Below are 13,060 nucleotides of genomic sequence, written 5' to 3'. Positions count from 1 at the left end.
TCCCTCTCTTGTGCTATTGTTCTACTCTTTCTAATTTACAATGATTCAGAAACTCCCAGAACCACCATAGAATCAGCACCGACCTGTATGGCTGCTGTTTTACGAGCTCCTCCCCAACTGGTATTTTAATGTTGTATTTAATTTATTTATTTGTATTTAATATTGTATTTTAATATATCGTACTGTTAGTTTTTAGTATTCTACTGTTTAGTATATAGCACTCTAGTTTTAGTAATTTAGTTTTTTTTTTAATATTCTACTGTTTAACCAACCTGTGTGGCTGCTGTTTTGAGCTCCCCAACTGGTATTTTAATGTTGTATTTAATGTTGTATTTTAATATATCGTACTGTTAGTTTTTTAGTATTCTACTGTTTAGTATTTAGCATTCTAGTTTTAGTATTAGTAGTTTAGTTGTTTTTTTAAATATTCTACTGTTTAACCGACCTGTGTGGCTTATGAGGGTAGCCGCTGTTTTACGAGCTCGCCCACAACTTTCCACTTTATTATTTTATTATTATTAAACAATTTTGTAAGTACTGTTTCTTCACTTATCCGCTACGACCGTCAATCACTTCTGGACATAAGATCGTCCGGAGATATAGGACCTACCCCTGATTTTTCGAACTGGGATTCTGCTGCTACTACCATCTACCCTCCCACATGCTTACCTGACTTCATTCCTGTGATCAGGAAGCGATGACGGCGCAAGCGGGGCAGACGAGCAGGTGCATTAGTGAAGCTGAGGCGACGTGAACACCCCCCCCCCCCCCCCCCCTTCCGAGTATTCTCCTGGTGAATGTGCAGTCACTGGACAATAAGCTGGACGAACTCAGAGGGAGGCTCACCTTCCAGCGAGACATTAAGAACTGCAATGTCTTGATTTTTACTGAGACTTGGCTTGATCCATCGACACCAGCTTCGGCCATTCAACCAGAGGGATTCAACATTCACCGGCTAGACCGAACAAAGGACTCGGGGGGGAAAAATAGAGGGGGTGGAGTATGCTTTATGATCAACAATTCTTGGTGTTCCGACGTGGAACTACTTGCATCTTCTTGTTCACCCGATCTTGAACACCTGATGATCAAATGCCGACCCTTCTACCTCCCGAGAGAGTTCTCATCCGTGATCATTACAGCGGTGTATATTCCACCACAGGCCGACGCAAATAGGGCACTAAACGAGCTGTATGGGATCATTAGCCGGCTTGAAACTTCCCATCCAGAGGCTGCATTCATCGTGGCTGGCGATTTCAACAAAGCCAATCTGAAGAAAGTACTGCCTAAATACCATCAGCATATCACCTGCCCAACGTGAGCCAAGAACACACTAGATCACGTTTACACTCCATTCCGGGATGGATACAAGGCCCTCCCCCGCCCTCCCTTCGGCAAATCAGATCACAACTCCATCCTGCTGCTACCCACCTAATAGGCAGAAACTGAAACAGGAAAAGCCTGTGATGAGATCTCTACAACGCTGGTCGGATCAATCAGACGCCATGTTACAAGACTGTTTTGATTCCACTGACTGGGATATGTTTCGGAATGCCTCGGACAATGACATCAACACATATACAGATTCAGTCATTAGTTTCATAAACAAGTGCATAGACGACCTTGTTCTGAGGATTGTTGTACGAACGTTTCCCGACCAGAAACCATGGGTAAATGGCAATATCCGTGCTATGCTAAAAGCACGGTCCATCGCATTCAACTCTGGGGACATGGGTGAGTACAAGAAATCAAGGTACGACCTCAGAAAAACCATCAAAAATGCAAAAAGACAATACACGGACAAAGTGGAGTCACACTATCATAGCTCAGATTCGCGAAGGATGTGGAGTGGACTACAATCTATTACAGACTACAAAGGGAAACCCAACTGTGTCATGCCCAGCAATGCCTCTCTCCCGGATGAGCTTAACACTTTTTATGCCCAGTTTGAGGCCAACAACAACTGGCCTGTTACAAGGGCGCCTGCGGCTCAGGATGACCGGGTCTTCTCAATCTCCGTGGCTGACGTGAGCAAGACTTTTAAGAGAGTGAACACCCACAAAGCACCCGGTCCAGATGGAATCCCTGGGCATGTCCTTAGAGCATGCGCTGACCAGCTGGCAGCCGTGTTTACGGATATATTCAACCGTTCACTGTACCAGTCTGTAGTCCCCACCCGCTTCAAGATGACCATCGGTTATTCCAGTCCCCAAAAAACCAAAAGTAAATTGTTTAAATGACTACCGCCCCATAGCACTCACTTCTGTCATCATGAAGTGCTTTGAGAGGCTGGTCAAAACCCACATCAACTCGTTACTACCTGACACACTGGACCCACTCCAATTTGCCTACCGCCCAAACAGATCTAGGGATGATGCCATCGCCACTGTACTGCACACTGCCTTATCACACCTGTATAAGAGGAACACCTATGTGAGAATGTTGTTCATTGATTATAGTTCAGCATTCAATACCATTATCCCCTCCAAGCTTGTCAACAAGCTCAGTGAGCTAGGACTTAACACCTCCCTATGCAACTGGATCCTGGACTTCCTGACGGGAAGACCCCAGGTGGTGAAAATAGGCAGAAACACCTCCTCCTCACTGATCCTGAACACGGGAGCTCCCCAGGGTTGTGTGCTCAGCCCCCTTCTGTACTCCCTGTTTACTCACGACTGCGTGGCCACGCACAACTTCAACTCCATCAAGTTTGCTGATGACACTACCGTTGTAGGCCTGATCACAGATGGCGACGAGACAGGCTACAGGGAGGCGGTAAGAGCCCTAGGAGAATGGTGCAAGTACAACAACCTCTCCCTCAACATCAGCAAAACAAAGGAGATGATCGTGGATTACAGGAAGCGGCAGGGGGAGGGACACACCCCAATCTACATCGAAGGGGCTGAGGTGGAGAGGGTCAGCAGCTTCTAGTTCCTGGCGTATTCATTACGGAGGACTTAACGTGGCCACATCACATCGACGTCGTAACAAAGAAGGCATGCCAACGCCTGTTCTTCCTCAGGAGACTGAAGAAATTTGGAATGGCCCCCCAGATTCTCACCAACTTCTACCGGTGCACCATCGAGAGTATCCTGTCCGGCTGCATCACTACCTGATATGGCAACTGCACCGCCACAGACCGCAAGGCTGTACAGATGGTAGTGAAAGCTGCACAACACACTATAGGAATTAAACTACCTGCTGTGCAGGATATCTACCCCGAGAGGTGCTGGGGGAAGGCCCTGAGAATCATTAAAGACGCGAGTCACCCCAGCCACAACCTCTTCGCCCTGCTCCCGTCCGGTAAGAGATACCGAAGCATACGGTCTCATACCAACAGGTTTCGAAACAGCTTCTACCCCCAGGCCATAAGACTCATGAACGATTAATTTATTATTATTTATTACTGTTGTTTTATTTATTATTACTGTCTTTCTATTAGTATTTTTATCATTGTTATGCCATATTTATTCCAATGTTGGGAGGACTCGTAAAAATCAACATTTCACGTCTGTTGCATATATGACAAATAAAATTGAATTGAATTGAATAGAATCGTACAGCACAGAAGGAGGCCATTTGAAAGAGATATCTAATTAGTCCCACTCTTTCCCCATAGCCCTGCAAGTTTTGCCTTTCCAATTATATATTCAATTCCATTTTGAAAGTCACTATTGAATCTGATTCCACCTTTTCAAGCCGTGCATTCCACTCCATGGAAACTGGTCAAATTTGCAGATGATTCTATAGATATGTGAAGAGAAAAAGATTGGCGAAGTCAAGCGTAGGTCCCTTGCAGTCAGAATCAGGGGAATTTATAATGGGGAACAAAGAAATGGCAGACCAGTTAAATACATACATTGGTTCTGTCTTCACAAAGGAGGACACAAATAACCTCCCAGAGATGTCGGGGAACATAGGATCTAATGAGAAGGAGGAATTGAATGAAATCAGTATTTGTAGGGAAATGGAGTTAGGGAAATTGACGGGATTGAAGGCTGATAAATCCCCAGGGCCTGATAATCTACATCCTAGGGTACTTAAGGAAGTGGCCCTAGAAATAGTAGATGCATTGCTGGTCATCTTCCAAAATTCTATAGACTCTGGAACAGTTCCCATGGATTGGAGGGTAGCTAATGTAACCCCACTATTTAAAAAAGGTGGGAGAGAGAAAACAGGGAATTATAGACCGGTAAGCCTGACATCGATAGTGGGGAAAATGCTAGAGTCCATTATAAAAGATGTAATAACAGAGCACTTGGGGAAAACTGTGACAGGATCGGACAAAGTCAACATGGATTTACAAAAAGTAAATCATGCTTGACTAATCTACTGGAATTTTTTGAGGATTTAACTGGTAGAATAGATAATGGAGAACAAGTGGATGTGGTGTATTTGGACTTTCAGAAGGCTTTCGCTAAGGTCCCGCATAAGAGATTAGCGTGTAAAGTTAAAGCACATGGGATTGGTGGTAAGGTACTGTCTTGGATAGAGAACTGGTTGGCAGACAGGAAGCAAAGAGTTGGAATAAACAGGTCTTTTTCCGAGTGGCAGGCAGTGACTAGTGGGGTACCGCAGGGATCGGTGCTAGGGAACTAGATGTAATATCTCCAAGTTTGCAGATGACACAAAGCTGGGTGGGTGTGTGTGCTGTGAGGAGGATGCAGAGAAACTCCAGTATGATTTGGACAGGTTGGGTGATTGGGCAGATGCATGGCAAATGCAGTATAATGTGGATAAATGCGAGGTTATCCACTTCGGTGGCAAAAACAGGAAGACAGATTATTATCTGAATGGCAATAGATTGGGAAAAGGGGAAGCGCAACGAGACCTGGGTGTCCTTGTGCACCGGTCGCTGAAGGTAAGCATGCGGGTGCAGTAGGCGGTTAAGAAGGCAAATGGCATGTTGGCCTTCATAGCGAGAGGATTCGAGTACAGGAGCAAGGCTGTCTTGCTGCAGTTGTACAGGGCCTTGGTGAGACCATACCTTGAGTATTGTGTGCAGTTTTGGTCACCTTATCTGAGGAAGGGTGTTCTTGCCATGGAGAGAGTGCAGCGAAGATTCACCAGACTTATAACCTGGGATGGCAGGAATGACGTACGAGGAGAGATTGGGTCGATTAGGCTTGTATTTGCTAGAGTTTAGAAGAATGAGAGGGGATCTCATTGAAACTTATAAAATTCTAACAGGACTAGACAAACTAGATGCAGGAAGGATGTTCCTGATGGCCAGGGAGTCCAGAACCAGGGGTCACAGTCTAAGGATAAGGGATAAGCTATTTAGGACTGAGATGAGGATGAATTTCTTCACCCAGAGAGTGGTGAACCTGTGGAATTCTCTACCACACAAGGCAGTTGAGGCCAATTCATTAAATATATTCAAGATGGAGTTAGATATATTTCTTAAGGCTAAAGGAATATGGGGAGAAAGCAGGGACAGGGTACTGAATTTGGATGATCAGCCATGATCTCGTTAAATGGCGGAACAGGCTCGAGGGGCCAAATGGCCTACTCCTGCTCCTATCTTCTATGATACCCAACTAATGAGGGGTAGTTGATTCTGATTTAGGCAGATCAGAAAATAAAATTGGATGCTACAGAGGGGAACATCTTTCTAGTTGGACAATGGCTCCATGGCCTTCCTCACCTCTGTCTTTTGATCTTGTAAAATGATGACTTCTGGTTTGCACTAGTAAAGACCTCACTGGTATTAAATAAAATTAGAACATCTTCTGTCAATTGTCTGACAAACTGTACTGAGCAGAATGTCTTCTTTTTATAGTCAAAACAAGAACAGCACAGTTAGCGAAGATCAAGTGGGTGGTGAATATTGTCTTTTATATTGTTCAGGTAAGTGCGTATTTTTAAAAATACATGTAGCCTTTTCGATTTTTGTAACGTGTTCATCCAAAGAACTGATTAGCCATCTCATTGCTATTAGTGGGATCTTGCTGTGCAGAAAATTGTTGCCCTCATAAGTTGCTGCACTTCAAAGTACTTGCTTGAGATGTTTCTGAAAGACATAAAGGACTATATAAATTAAACTGTTAGTGAAATTTTTGCTCGTTTAGGGTAAGGGATGTTTGTTACTGTGTCGGCATTAAGCTCTCCTAGGTGTATCTCGCCTATCTTAACAATGCACCTCAATCCCAAATTTAAAAAAAAAGCCTTGCTGCATCAATGGCTTGGAATTTGTGGTTTTAATGACTGTCAGCATTCGCCGTCATTACCACTGGAACTGACAGCAACTTCTGGCGTCCGTTTGTGCGCAGTTAAACGCGGAAATCCATAAGTTGCTGTCAGTCATTCCCTGCTCCTCCACAGGGCGGGCTGTTGAACTCCCTGCAGCAGGCAATCAATTGAAATAACTGAACTGACAAGAACTTTAGCTGTTTAAAAACCCCCAGAAAAGGTTAAGCCTTGCTCAGTGAGGTGTAACTGGGTTTTTAACCATGTACTGAGTCATAACTACTGCTGAACAACCATTCTGGCCCTGGAAAAACTAATTTAATATTTGTGGAATGTTAAACTTTTCCATTATGATAAAAGTTCCATGGATTAAAATTTTTTTAATTTTTGATATTTCAGCTTCTACCGTAATCCCACATGTATGCCCCAAACTTTATTTTGCTCTCCTGTAAAATGATTTAAAAAGTGAAGGATAATCAGTGCATTTTACTTCCTGGTTTGCTAGCGGTGATATAATTCTTCAATGTGATTGGCTGCTTAGCCAACTTGATGACGTCACTGTTGCTGGACGTTGGAGATCCCCGCCACGGAAATTGCTAGACCTTTGTGAGCAACTTTCTTCGAGGAGCGCGATCACTTTGCCGCTGACCACGAAATCCAGGCCAATGTGGTATTTGCTTCCCACATCAGCCATCCACACTTCCTTTTGAAATTGTCAGTCTGTGCAGCTTTAGTCTGCAGTCCTGTGGAGTCTAGGATCTAGACTGCAGTCCTGTTGAGACTGTCCAAGCTGATTGCACAAAGGATTTATACAGCTGGCAAGAGAGACTTTCACATCAGTCTGTGCTAATTCAAACATACAGCCCAGTGAAAGGGCCATACGTTAACCGGCTGTGTTGTGTGCTCATGTAATGTATTGCGAGATATTGAAATTGAAGGGTAGAGTCAAGCCTGGGTCAATGCTGTCAAACACTGACAATTCATCTGTCAAAATATTATGGGGCCTGTCCCTTTTAAGAAAACCGGCAGATGAAGCGTCATGCACTGACGTCATCGGACACTGGCTTTCCCTTAATTGGCCGGCAAGGCCGCAGGGCGGGCTTAATGAGGCCAATCAAGGGAAAATAGCGTCTGTTCATCAGATGTTGCTGGGGGCGGGACTAGAACCCGAAAGGCAGCAGTCCCGCCCCCAACTCATCTCAGCTGGTAAAATCCAGCCCCTAGAGTCATAACGGCACAGAAGGAAGCCATTTGGCCCATCGAGTCCATGCTAGCTCTGTAGAGCAATCCAGTCAGTCCCATTCCCCTGCTCTGTCCCCATAGCCCTGCAAGTTTATTTCCCTCAAGTGCCTATCCAGTCTCCCCTTGAAAACATTGAGTGTCTCCGCTTCCACCACTTCTGTCGGCAGTGAGTTCCAGGTCGTCGCCACTCATTGTGTAAAAAAGTTTTTTCTCACATCCCCCTGAATCTCTTGGCAAAAACCTTAAATCTGTGTCTCCTAGTCATTGTACCATCAATTAGTGGGAACAGCGTTTCCCCATCTAGCCTATCCAAACCTGTCATAATCTTGTACACCGCTATCAAATCACCCCTCAACCTCCTTTGCTCTGATGAAAACAAATCCAGCTTCTCCAACCTGTCCTTGTAGCTAAGATCCCCCCTCCCCAGAACCATTCTGGTAAATCTCCTCTGCACCCTCTCAAGGGCCTTCACATCCTTCCTAAAGTGTGGTGACCAGAACTGGACGCAATACTCCATTGTGGCCTAACCAGTGCTTTATAAAAGTTCAGCATCACTTCTCTACTTTTGTACTCAATACTTCTATTTATGAAGCCCAAGATCCCATATGCTTTGTTAACCACTCTCTCAATATGTCCTGCCACCTTCAGGGACCTATGCACATTAACTCCCGGGCCCATCTGTCCCTGCACACTCTTTAAAACTATGCCATTAAGTGTATATTGCCTCTCCCTGTTCCTTCTGCCAAAATGCATCACCTCACACTTCTCTGTATTAAATTCCATCTGCCACTTGTCTACCCATTCTGCTAGCCTTTCTATGTCTTGTTGCAGTTGATTGGTATCACTCTGGCTGTTTGTTTGCCACACCCCCAAGTTTGTTGTCATCGGCAAATTTAGAAATTCTACTCTGTATTCCAATATCCGGGTCATTTTATATACATCAAAAAAATGCTGTGGCCACAGCACTGACCCTTGGGGAACACCACTGTCTACCATCCTCCAATCTGAAAAACAGCCGTTTACCACCACTCGCTGTTTTCTGTCCTTATTCAGGGGGCAAGGTATTGACTTGGATAGAGAACTGGTTGGCGGACCGAAAGCAAAGAGTTGGAATAAACGGGTCGTTTTCCGAGGGGCAGGCAGTGACTAGTGGGGTACCGCAAGGATCGGTCCGAGGACCCCAGCTGTTCACTATATATTAATGATCTGGACGAGGGAATTGGATGTAATATCTCCAAATTTGCAGACGACACAAAGCTGGGTGGGAGGGTATGCTGTGAGGAGGATGTCGTGAAACTCCAGTACGATTTGGACAGGTTGGGTGATTGGGCAGAAACATGGCAAATGCACTATAATGTGGATAAATGTGAGGTTATCCGCTTTGGTGGCAAAAACAGGAAGGCAGATTATTATTTGAATGGCAATAGATTGGGAGAAGGGGAAGTGCAAAGAGACCTGGGTGTTCTTGTGCACCGGTCGCTGAAAGTAAGCATGCAGGTGCAGCAGGCGGTTAAGAAGGCAAATGGTATGTTGGCCTTCGTAGCAAGAGGGTTTGAGTACAGGAACAAGGATGTCTTGCTGCAGTTGTACAGGGTATTGGTGAGACCACACCTTGAGTATTGTGTGCAGTTTTGGTCGCCTTACCTGAGGAAGGACGTTCTTGCCATGGAAGGAGTGCAGCGAAGATTCACCAGGCTGATACCTGGGATGGCAGGAATGACGTATGAGGAGAGATTGTGTCGATTGGGCTTATACTCACTGGAGTTTAGAAGATTGAGAGGGGATCTCATCGAAACCTATAAAATTCTGTCAGGCCTGGACAGACTAGATGCAGGAAGGATGTTTCTGATGGCCGGGGAGTCCAGAACCAGGGGTCATAGGATAAGGGGTAAGCCATTTAGGACTGAAATGAGGAGGAATTTCTTCACCCAGAGAGTGGTGAACCTGTGGAATTCTCTGCCACAGAGGGCGGTGGAGGTCAGTTCATTAAATATATTCAAGAAGGAGTTGGATATATTTCTTAAGGCTAAAGGGATCAAGGGATATGGGGAGAAGGCAGGGACAGGGTACTGAATTTGGATGATCAGCCATGATCTCATTGAATGGCGGAGCAGGCTCGAAGGGCCGAATGGCCTCCTCCTGCTCCTATCTTCTATGTTTCTATATTCCTTATCCAAGCTGCCACTGACCCACCTATTCCATGAGCCTCAATTTTGTTAACCAGCCCTCTGTGGTACTTTGTCAAACGCCTTCCTAAAATCCATGTAGACAACATCCATTGCATTCCCTTCATCAATCCTCCCTGTTACTTCATCAAAAAATTCAGTTAGGTTAGTCAAACACGATCTGCCTTTTACAAATCCGTGTTGGCTCTCCTTAATTAGCTTAAACCTCTCCAGTGCCCGTTAATTTTTTCCTTGATTATTGTTTCTAAAACTTTACCCACCACTGATGTTAAACTGACCAGCCTGCAGTTACTAGCACTGTCCTTGCACCCTTTCTTGAACTATAGTGTCATATTTGCCACTTTCCAATCCTCGGGCACCTCCCCCGCATCTAGGGAAGATTGAAAGATTATGGCAAGCCCTTCCACTATCTCCTCCCCAATTCCCTTTGCAACCTGGGATGCAAGCCATCTGGACCAGGCAACTTATCCACTCCAAGCATACCCAGCCTTTCTAGTACATCCTGTCTATCAATTTTCACCCCATCCATTGCTTCTAGCTTTTCCACTTCTACTGATATTTTGTCAGCATCCACCTCCTTAGTAAACACCGATACAAAGTACTCATTGAGTATTCTAGCCTTGCCCTGCGCCTCTAAGAATATATCACCTTCTTTGTACCTAATAGGCACCATCCCGCCTCTTACTACCCACTTACTGTTTACATGCCAGTAGAAGATTTTTGGGTTCCAGTTTGTTCAGAGAAGTCTTTGGTGTTGACCTTTTTGAAAATTGAGGTGCATATCCACAAATCTGACATGGGTGTCGCAAGTGTATTGCTGTAACACAGTGAGCCCCCCCATCTTGGTTGGACTGCTGATGGGAGATACTAAATATGGGTGAAGTGTTTTTCCACCAAGGATGGAAGATAAGAGGATGCGTCAAACTGGACTATTTTCTCATCTGTTTTGCAGTTTGTCTCTAGGAGGAAATGATGCATGGCGGTGAGTCTGAGGGGGAAGCAATCTGTGTATGCTCACTACATAATTCTGTGCTGAAATTCCCATTGTGCAAATGATTGTATTGTGCTTTTCCTTCAGGCAGCTTTAATGATTTCCCTGATATGGAAATATTATTCGGAACCAGTTACTGTGCTCCCGCACAAATGGATTGCGCCTTTGGAGCGGATGGTAGCTTTCCCAACTGGAATCGCAGGTATAGTATGATTTAGCAATTGTTTCATTTAGATGATTTAAAAATTAGGGGGAAAAATTCAGTATCGCCCCGTTTGGGGCATCATTATCGGCCGTGCGCAAAGTTTAGCGCCTGCTGCTAATTATCGCCTCTGACGGCAAACTTGGCTTTCATCGCCCCTGGAGGTGATTGGAGCGCTAAATCAGGCGCTTCACACCTGTCTTAAGGCGCAAAGGCCGAGGAGCAAGGCGCTACCTCAGAGCGCTGGCGAAGCAAGGAAGGGCAAATCAAAATGAACCTGCAAAGTGCTGCTCAGTACCCAAAACTCCTTCACACAGCGTTGAATCTCTCCAGAAGTCTCTTTCTCTCTCTCTCTCTCTCTTTCAGAATGCGTGGTGCAAAAATGCCACCAACAAAAAAAGGCAGGAAGCGGTCACCTTTTTAAATAGCGCTCCCCCAGTCCCTTTCTGACTGCAAAACGCTCCCCTCAACCTGTCGTTGCCAGTGGCAGGCGGTAAGACGGGGCGCCACTCAATATCCGGACCGGGGCGTTGCGCACTCGACTGATGTCACGCTCTGCCGGCGCAGGAGATTGTGGCGGTAGTGTTTAGCGCCACCGCAAAATGTCTAGTTAATTTTGTGAGCCGCGCAAACATCGCCGCCCACGGACACTAGTTGCTTTGCGCCCTCTTAAGGCACTAACTGGAGGCGGAAACAACTGAATTTTTCCCCCTAGATTTCTGGTGAGCATGAACTAGTGTTCTTTTTTCTTTCCCCATGGCCAACTCTTGCTACAGTACTGCTCCATTGATGGCAGCAGCCCCTTGGCACCTCGCCTAATGGATTCTCCTCATGGTGCTGGGCAAATGAGTCATCAGATTTTCATATAACTAATACCATGGGGATGAACAAGTTAGCTGAGCTTTGTTTGGTTCCGTTCAGCCAAAACCTCCATTTAAATCGGGAGATTACATTATTTCTCTAACCCAAAAAGAAAAAGAATGCCACTGGAATTAAAACAAAACGTTGAATCCTAGATTAAGTATTTAAGTTGGTATCCTGTAACATCTTGGCCTGTGATGTCTCTTTGCCCCTATGCACTCTCCACTTGGGTAAGTGGGATGTGACCGTATGGTGAGAGTGCGTGCACTCCATATCTGGTAACTAAGAACTCTTCTCAGTAGCTTGGTATGAAGACTTGTAAGCATGAAGTTGGGTTTTATACATGAGAGACACCTGGTTGACCAAAAGCAAAATCATTGCAGCAAGATCAGCAGAAATTTGGCAACAAGTTAACTCCCAATAGTCAAATTCTAGTGGCTACCGGCAGAGATGTTGGGCAGACTTGAGATTTATCTTAATTTTATAAACTTCAGTTGTTTAACCTGCTCAGTGAGAAGCACGCTAAGAGCCTATCGAGCCTGTATCTTCCACCTGCCAGGTACACTGTGCCATATTCTGACTTCACAGCAAAACCACCTCCACAAGCCCTAAAGGTTATTGAGCAAAAATCCAGAACATCTATATCTTCCTATCTATCCTTGTATCTCCATTATTCAACTGTGTCCTGTTGTTTTATGTCTTCATGATTCCAGCAGCACAGCAACTACCAAGTATTTGATCATTTGTGTATACTTTAAGAACCTTTAAACCCATTCCTGAGTAGATATATATTCAGCTCATTTTTTGGAGCAGTTGATTGGTTGCGTCTTGCTGGGAATCTGTTTGTCATGTACACCATTCTTGTAGGAGGGAGGGATGAGCAGGAAGATTTATTTTGGCTTTCCTTGCTAACTTTGTAGTGTTAGCTGTGGCTCAGTGGGGTAGCACACTCGCCTCTGAGTCAGAAGGTTGCGGGTTCAAGTCCCACTCCAGGGACTTGAGCACATAAAAATCTAGGCTGACACTCCAGTGCAGTGCTGAGGGAGTGCTGCACTATTGGAGGTGTCTTCTTTCAGATGAGATGTTAAACCGAGGCCCTGTCTGCTTTCTCGGGTGGACGTAAAAGATCCCACTGCACTATTTTGAAGAAGAGGGGAGTTATACCTGGTGTCCTGGCCAGTATTTATCCCTCAATTAACATCACAAAAACAATTTATCTGGTCATTATCACATTACTGTTTGTGGGATCTTGCTGTGCACAAATTAGCTGCCGCATCTCCCACATTACAACAGTGACTACACTTCAAAAGTACTTCATTGGCTGTAAAGCACTTTGAGACGTCTGGTGGTTGTGAACATAATAGGAGCAGCAGCAGGGCATTCGGCCCCTTG

General features: G+C 45.1%; 1 protein-coding gene across 1 annotated transcript in view; it reads left to right on the top strand.

Annotated features, from left to right (window-relative positions):
* The window catches only part of get1 (guided entry of tail-anchored proteins factor 1), a 65,168-nt gene that overhangs the window by 43,892 nt on the left and 8,216 nt on the right, over window positions 1-13,060 (top strand). Inside the window, exons 3-4 of the mRNA XM_086007163.1 lie at window positions 5,780-5,847; window positions 10,693-10,807. Coding sequence (XP_085863289.1) covers window positions 5,780-5,847; window positions 10,693-10,807 — 183 coding nt within the window. The remainder of the gene's footprint in view (window positions 1-5,779; window positions 5,848-10,692; window positions 10,808-13,060) is intronic.

This window comes from Somniosus microcephalus, chromosome 14 (assembly GCF_052327205.1).
Source record: "Somniosus microcephalus isolate GS21.2 chromosome 14, FLI_Smic_1.0, whole genome shotgun sequence".
NCBI lineage: Eukaryota > Metazoa > Chordata > Chondrichthyes > Squaliformes > Somniosidae > Somniosus > Somniosus microcephalus.
This window is presented reverse-complemented; position numbering and strand designations above follow the sequence as displayed.